Source organism: Littorina saxatilis, linkage group LG3, assembly GCF_037325665.1.
Source record: "Littorina saxatilis isolate snail1 linkage group LG3, US_GU_Lsax_2.0, whole genome shotgun sequence".
NCBI lineage: Eukaryota > Metazoa > Mollusca > Gastropoda > Littorinimorpha > Littorinidae > Littorina > Littorina saxatilis.
The window spans coordinates 72,528,326-72,536,684 of record NC_090247.1 but is presented as its reverse complement, the minus strand read 5'-3'; the positions used below and the strand labels follow the sequence as shown (position 1 = coordinate 72,536,684).

The window sequence follows — 8,359 nt, the reverse complement described above, 5'->3', positions numbered from 1 at the left end:
CCTGGTGGGTTAAGGGTGGAGATTTTTCCGATCTCCCAGGTCAACTGATGTGCAGACCTGCTAGTGCCTTATCCCCCTTCGTGTGTACACGCAAGCACAAAACCAAGTGTGCACGGAAATGATCCTGTAATCCATGTCCGAGTTCGGTGGGTTATAGAACCACGAAAATACCCAGCATGCTTCCCCCGAAAGCGGCGTATGGCTGCCTAAATGGGGGGGTAAAAACGGCCAAACACGTAAAAGCCGTGGGAGTTTCAGCCCATGAACGAAACAAACAAACAAACCACCAGCTCCTGCCTTTGTCTAGCTGACATTGTTTTAGATAAAAGCAAATACGTTACAATTGTTTGTCGAACGCTCGATAATGGTTCAGATCGATGGCAATATTCTAGATTATAACGTTTCGTTTATAGTAGTTAAGGTTTGTGCAAACATAATCAAACTCCTTTGGGCAACTTCGCTGAAACTTCTGTCTTGTGTTTGGCGCACGTTAAATGTCAAAGCAGCACCGCCCTGATATCACCCTTCGTGGTGGACTGGGCGTTAAGCAAACAAACAAACAAACACTTCGCTGAAAAAACAAAGCTGTTACTGGACCATTGTGACTTGCAAATGGTGTTGACTCAAGTCCATTCTGGCTTTATTCGTTACTTCAATGTTGAGATATTGAGAACTCGACAAACGATACACTAATGTGTCAGTTTATTTGCAGAATTACCCCGATGGCTGAACACGTGGCGGTTGTTTGTTCGGTGCTACAGCAGGATCGTTGCCACTATACACTTTCATTTCTCAAATGTATTTTGCACGAGTGTGGGGAGGGGAGGGGGGGTGGGCGTACATGCGTGCTTGCGCGTGTGTGAGTGTGTATGTGGGGGGTGGGGGGGGCTTGTGGGTGCGTGCGCGTACTTGTGTGTGTTGTGTGTGTGTGTGTGATTGCTTTAAATGGAATAGAAAGCCGCTTTGACAAACAAAGCTCACAATGATTGCTAAACACATAATTGTGATATCGGTGGGTTTTTTTCGTGATTCATACGCTGGCGTCAATGCGTATTTACAGGATTCTTGTCACTGCGAGACACACGAGCACTTGAAGCACCCCCATTTTCAGGACAGTTCACACTTGTCTGCTTGAAGAAAGGTCTATGGGCCCGTGACGTTATTGTGTAGTACATTAACAAGTGGAGTTTTGCAGTACAAAGAATTCGAGTTTTTGCATAGAAAAGGATCAGTTATCTGACACCACCACCAACACCACCACAACCATCACCATAAACAACAACAACAACAACAACAACAACAACAGCAACAACAACAGCAACGACAACAACAACAGCAGCGGCAGTAGCACCAGCAGTAACACCAGCAGCACCAAGAAGTAATAACTAAAATCACAAATCCTTAATAATTTTAAAACCAAAACATTTATTACAATACTACACTGGGTAGGTGAACTTTAAGAAATAAGGTATTTAAAGGCTTGACGGCTGTGTCTCACAACAGAATACCTGGACATAAACCTTGAGTAAAAGCTCGATTTTGACATTATGATAGTGGTATTAAAATAATCAATTAATTGATTAATTAAATTGGTATACATGCACATACTTAACATAGTTGGACAATGCCATAGTGAAATGAGACCTTTTTTTCTTGTAGTCGATAGATGTCTTTGATGACGTCATATCCGGCTTTTAGTAAAAGTTGAGGCGGCACTGTCACGTCCTCATTTTTTGATCAAAGTTTTGGTCAGTCTTCGACGAAGCCCGGACTATGGGTTTGGATTTCAGCTTGGATGTTTAATTATCATTAATTATCATTAATCAGTTTGGTCATTACACATTTCAAAGTTCTCTCAAAGTATTCTTTATATTTTCATCGTTCCAAAAATATATAGATATCTTATGTTTGCATTCAAAATAAGTTCAGAAAAATAAAAGAATAAAGAAAAGCGTGTTGTCCTGAGACGCGCTTTACGCTACAGTACTGTGCTATACTGGCTTGTCCTTTCAAGTGATCACGTTTTCCACTTGGATAATTATGCCAGCGCTTCCCCGTCTGGGTTGTGGTTATCGGCAAAGCTTCGTGGTATGCAGGGCGTTCAGTGCCATATGTGACCCTCCACCACGGAATGAGTCGGATGTCACCTCGCGCAGGGGGTGTCAGGTAACAGTGTGAAGGTCACCTGAGTCACCAGCTTATAACTCGAAAGGTTTTCGCTCTTTTCTAAAACGGTTTTCATAATTGGATAGAGCATACAAAATTCTTTATGAAAATGTAAACATTTAAAATCATGCAACGGTAACATGCGACTCATTCCGTGGTGGAGGGTCACATATTCTGTGAGTCTGAGAGATTGACTAAATGTGTCACGTTTCACTATATCACATAAGGTGATTATGAAACGGTTAGTTACTTCTAACTAACTAACCACACCACGATCCACTCTCGCAGTCATACAATTAAATAGAAACAACAAAAGTATAAGTTTCAGACGCCTGTTTATGTAATAACTCGCCACCTCCCTCGAGACTTCACTCAAAATATGTTCTTTTACGTTCAAAACGTAAAATACCAAGTGGTCACTGACAAAATGCCAGTTAGAATATAGAAAATTATAGTAACACGCTGATCCCGTGTAAAGTTAAGAAATATATAGCTGATCTGCCAAAAGTGCTAATTTATGCAGGTGTCAAACCCCACGCTGTCACCACTCGAGTATAATCATAAATAGAAAAGATGACAACGGTGGTAAACAGGGTGCAAAGACATGGTGCACTTAGCTTTTTCTTTTACCACTGAGTGGACGGCCTGTAATTAGTCTTTAGTCTCCACAACTGCTCCGTCGAATGAAGTGCTGGTTAGCGTGGTGACGAAGCAGGGAACAGTGGAGACATCAGGCGCCTCACTCAGTCGCTGGTTAGCCGGTTAGCTGGTTACAACACCCCGCGGACGATCCGGTTACAGCATCCCGCAGATTAACAGCGTCCCGCAGATAGGCAGCAAAACAGCCAGCAACCGTAGCAGGTAGAAATGAAGAAAGGCTGCAACAAAAAGCCTCGGTGCACTAGACATGTCATGCTACCCCTCACACCCCACCTTTAAACATGTCACCCTGACATATTTCATCGAGCACGTGGGCCTGCACAAACGGACTTTTACAACAACAAATCAGCCATTTTCCTTCCTTCTCTCCATATCTGCAAAAACCATATACAGATTAGTATTTTAGCGTCACAAAGAGCAAATTATGCGCTAACCTGGAAAGAACAACAGAGAGTATTTCATTCCACAAACACAGACTCGTCAACAGCGTTAAATAATGATTTATTACCTCAAAAGCCTATGTAGGTAGCTCTCTCATTGAAGCGAAAACTGCTTCCTCCTTTGAATGGCACCTGTTCGTCAACAGCGATACCCCATTCACCCTCTTGCTGAATACTTTATGCGGTGAAAATACCTTCCCGCACAGCGAAGAGAATTTGACGACCCGTCAACGTCAGACCGCATGTGAACGGAGAGAAAGTGGTCTCAAACTGAAGTTTCCTGAAGCCCTCCTGTACATATGCAGAGCGGCGCGTTGAATATCAATGCAGAACTCAAAGCGATGAAATCCATCAAACTAGCAGGAAATATAAGACACCGACCGTTCTCCCCAGCGCTGAGTTTTCGAGTGTCCAGTTAACATGTCTCAGACAGACAACCTTGACAAAATCACGTGACTAACCCTGTCACTTCCCAAGTTCAGCTATCGCCAATTCTGCCTCGACAGCAGAAATCACCCCCGTGAAATCCGTGCAACACAAAATACCCGTGTTCGTTTTGCGCTGTCAGCAAAACCCACATCCGTTGACAGAAAGCACAGGCGCTTTCTATCGCAATTGACCAAGAGAAGGCACCCCACCGAGTGACACTTTCTTGATCCATGTCACTAAATCGTGACTAAATGTATTTATTTCGCTTCACGCGACTTCTTACTTCTGTTGTGTTTTTTCCTGGAAATTATGTCTCCATACAATATCAGAGAGAAATGTCTATCAATGTATGTAGAGGTTACATGCCGAGTCTCAGTGATTATTAAAAATAATGGTCGAAGTTGGCGGATCATGAAAAATGCGAGCTTCAGCGAGCTTTTTCATGACCGCGAACTGAGACCATTATTTTTTAATAATCACTGAGACGAGGTGTGTAACCTCTTTATTCCTCCTTTCTTCAGTTATTCAAAGAAAACAGGAGTTTTTGTGCGAAAGTTTGATCGAATCCGAATCACTCAACCAGTCAACCTGCGCAGGCGATCGATTAATGCGCGGTTGTATAGTTCCGTGCAAATCATTCCATTCTGTTAACACTTCTTGTCAGTTTCCCTGTTTTGGACTAAATTCAAGTACACAGATATGCTGTTATTCTGCTGTGGCGGTAAAGGCAGATTATTGTGTGTTCTGTTTATGTTTTAGTATCGCTTAAGATAATGTTCTTTCGTCAAATGGGACTAGCAGACGAACTTTTGCACCCGTGTTCCAACGTTAATTACTGTATGAAGTTCAGTTTTCTGGGGAAAATAGTGTATGAAACCGCTTTATGTTGTTTAAATTGATGAGATGTGTGCATTTGGTTGCGTGTGATCTGTTTATAAAATGAAATATTGTTGAAAACTGACCGTCGGATTGCAGTCAGTGTTGTCGAAGAAACTGAGTGAAAAGAAGGGGAACTACTCTTGTCGCTAGACAAAGTATGAGTTACTTGCCTTGGGAATTTGCTTGTGATGAACGTTTGTGCACGGCAGATCTAGATTCAGAAAACAACCGAACTCATGGATTTTATATGGAGATTCATGTGTTCAGGCCTGTAGTTGTTAATTTAAATGCGGTATGTTTGTATTGTTTGCTCCAGAGATGTATACTTCGTACGTATAGAACGTTCGGAACTTTTCAGTCGCAAAAGTAGTACCGAAACAGAACAGCTTCTCAACCCATTGCACTATCGAGGATTCAGGCTGTTGCTGGCTCGTTATTTGTTTGGTTGCTGGGTCATTATCGAAAAATAACTAGCTCTGCAAGTTTACAGAGGTAAAGAAGCAGAGGGGGGAATAAAACAGTGTAATGATTTTATAAAGTCTGTCAAAGTTGAAAGCATTCCTTTTTGTGCATATTAAATCTCTATGGAGAAAAAAACGAAGAAAATTCTGTGTTACTATGTGGTAAGAAAGATCTGCTTCGAGTGAAATGAAAACATGTCTCTATCTTCATTGTTCTAGGAGATGCATGTTTCTTAGCGACGGAATGTTTTACACCAAATAGTCGCCCCAAACGTCAGTGCCGACCCATATATCATGCAAAGGACGCTTTTTGTAAGAACAAAACGAAATGTTTTCTTACTTTGTTTTATCAAAGGTCTTGAAAAGAAATTTGCAAAAAAACTTTGTAAAGAATCAGTCTGGTCTGCATAGGTTGAGAAACAAATGAACACTCTTGCCATTATGTAGGCAGCCTTTAACACGTGACATTATAGGCGAATCATGACCGGTGTAACGAAATTCTTACTCCGAGTACACTTTTCGTACGAGAAAAGAACTCCCCAAGGCACGAAAAAATTACTCCCTCCACGAAATTTTTACTCCCCATTTTTTTTTACTTCCAGTAAAAAACTCGTACGCAAAAATGGGATGCGGGCGAAGGGATAATGCCAATAAGTGATCTCGCGCAAACGAATGTCGCGCTACCCTCCTTCCACCCCTTCCACCACCAAGACTAACAGGGGACAAGGGAGTACAAATTTCGTACACCTGGCATGGGAAGTTAAATTGCTCGTGTTGGGGTGAAGTAATTTATTCGTTATTTATTCGTCAGTGGACATTTTTGTACGAAATGTTTACTGGGAACTCACCTGTCTTGGGGAGTAATTTTCTCGTGCAATGGGGGAGTGCTTTTTTCGTAAAGAGAGTAACTTTTTCGTACGAAATGTTTACTCCGGAGTAAAAATCTCGTGGGAGTAATTTTCTCGTGTTACAGGGGCACGGTTGGCCTAGTGGTAAGGCGTCCGCCCCGTGATCGGGAGGTCGTGGGTTCGAATCCCGGCCGGGTCATACTTACTTACTTACTGCCTTTCACGCCTGGTGGCGTGTAGGGCAGCGACAAGGTCATACCTAAGACTTTAAAATTGGCAATCTAGTGGCTGCTCCGCCTGGCGTCTGGCATTATGGGGTTAGTGCTAGGACTGGTTGGTCCGGTGTCAGAATAGTGTGACTGAGTGAGACATGAAGCCTGTGCTGCGACTTCTGTCTTGTGTGTGGCGCACGTTATATGTCAAAGCAGCACCGCCATGATATGGCCCTTCGTGGTCGGCTTGGCGTTACGCAAACAAACAAACAAACAAATAAACAAATAGGCGAATCATAAGCGAGAGGTGTGTCTGAAACATGAGGACAAGGGACACGTGTTGAGACAGACCTCTTGCTAGTGATTGGCCTATTATGTCACGTGTTGAAACTTGTCTCGATTAAAGGAATAATATCCTCTCTTTCACAACTCATACAAATCAGACAGAGTTGATGATATCCGGGAATTCGTCTATTTCGTACCATCTCTGCCCTTTAAGCTGTTGTCACATATATTGCACGCACACATCAGTTGCTTAGCAACTACACTAAAAGGAACACTCTAGGGGCTTACAGCGTGGTGTAAAACTCATCAAAATCGCTGTTAGCTTTTATTGTCCGTTGTCCAAGTTTGGTAGTGTGCAAAAATTGAGATTTTATTGATACTTGACCACAAACACAATACAAGAAACCAGCTGATATAACGGGATTACACACATAATCCAGGGAGGAAAATGATGAATTCCTACCCCCAAAGGTGGAGCTCCCTGGAACAAAACCATCATGAGACTCATCACTGCATCAGTTTAGTTGTTAGTCGACCATTTTCACATGCAAATGGTGTTGATTCTGGTCTATTCTGGCTTTATCCATGCTACGATGTTGAAATATTGATAGCTCGGCAAACGAAACACTACTATAATGTGTCGGTTTATTTTCTATCTTTACTAAAAGCAAAATTGCAGAGTTAACCGATTGCTGAGTGCGTGGGGGTTGTTTGCTTGGCACTTCACGGCGCGCAGGCAGGCTCATTCACATAGTTATGCCTTCACTTAGTGAGTGAATTTGACTTGTTGCGCGTGCGCGCGCGCGTGTGTGTGTGTGTATGTGTGTGTGTGTGTGTGTGTGTGTGTGTGTGTGTGTATGTGTGTGTGTGTGTGTGTGCGTGTGCGTGCGTGTAAACATATGTATGTCTGTTTCAGCATAATTATGGAGAAGAGCCTGCGCGCGAGGTGTTTTTTCATAAAATGAAACGTCAATAAACTTTTACGAAGAGAAATTAATGTCGCTTAATGAAGTATAACCTGTTCTGACAAACAAACCTAAAAAATGATTGCTTCACCTGAAAAGCTTGTTTGGGAATTTGATTATCCCTGAAATCACACGCTGCCGCAATATTTGCAATCACAGTTCTGGAGACAGCGAGCCGCAGAAGCACTTGACGCGTCGACGAATACCGACCAGCTGATAAAAGGGTCGTTGGGCTATGACGTGAAGCAAAGAACTTTAACATTTGACATTTTGCTGTGAAAAGAACGGGCACAGTATTATAGTTTTACAGCCAAAGAGCATTGCAGAAGCGCTAGAAGCACCCACGTTTTCAGGACAGTTTAGACTTGTCTGTTTGATAAAATGTGTGTGGGCTTATGAGGTGGTTTGTAGTACTTAAACAAGTGGAGTTGCGCAGTGAAAAAGAATTGCGTCGGTGCACAGTAAAGGAACGGTTACCTGTACAAACTGAACTTTATTTGTTAGTTTTCCAGCCTTGTGAGGTTTGAATTTGAACACCACCACTACCACCACCACCAACAACAACAACAACAACAACAAAACAACGACAACAACAACGACAACACTAACAGCAGCAGCAGCAATAGCACCAGCAGCACCAAGAAGAAAACAATAACAGTTTAAAAATACAAAAAAGACACCTCTGTGTTAAGATAGAAACCTCAACCGTGACTACAGCTTGTGTGAGGTGTTAAGGCTTTCTTTTCAACTTTTCATTCCGACTTTGACGTCATGCGTTCGGCGTCGTTCTCTGCAGCAGTGAAGCCGTTATTCTTCGTGCTGTATGTGTCCGGCGTATACTCTCCGCCATTTAGGTGTTCTAAAAAATGCTGGTCTATTTTGGCACAGATGCTCTCCGTTCTTGTGGACACGCTTTGCTGGGGATCAATAATTGTCTCTCTTGTATCAGAGATCATGCTGCCCATCTCTGGAGGCGTCACGTTCTTGTATCTGGTGAGCTACACTCTCGGGGAA

General features: G+C 42.7%; 1 protein-coding gene across 1 annotated transcript in view; it reads left to right on the top strand.

Annotated features, from left to right (window-relative positions):
• Positions 1-8,133: 8,133 nt before the first annotated feature.
• The window catches only part of LOC138961052 (uncharacterized), a 5,042-nt gene continuing 4,816 nt past the window's right edge, over positions 8,134-8,359 (top strand). Inside the window, exon 1 of the mRNA XM_070332645.1 lies at positions 8,134-8,359. This exon is cut by the window's right edge and continues 666 nt beyond it. Coding sequence (XP_070188746.1) covers positions 8,234-8,359 — 126 coding nt within the window. The 5' untranslated portion in view covers positions 8,134-8,233.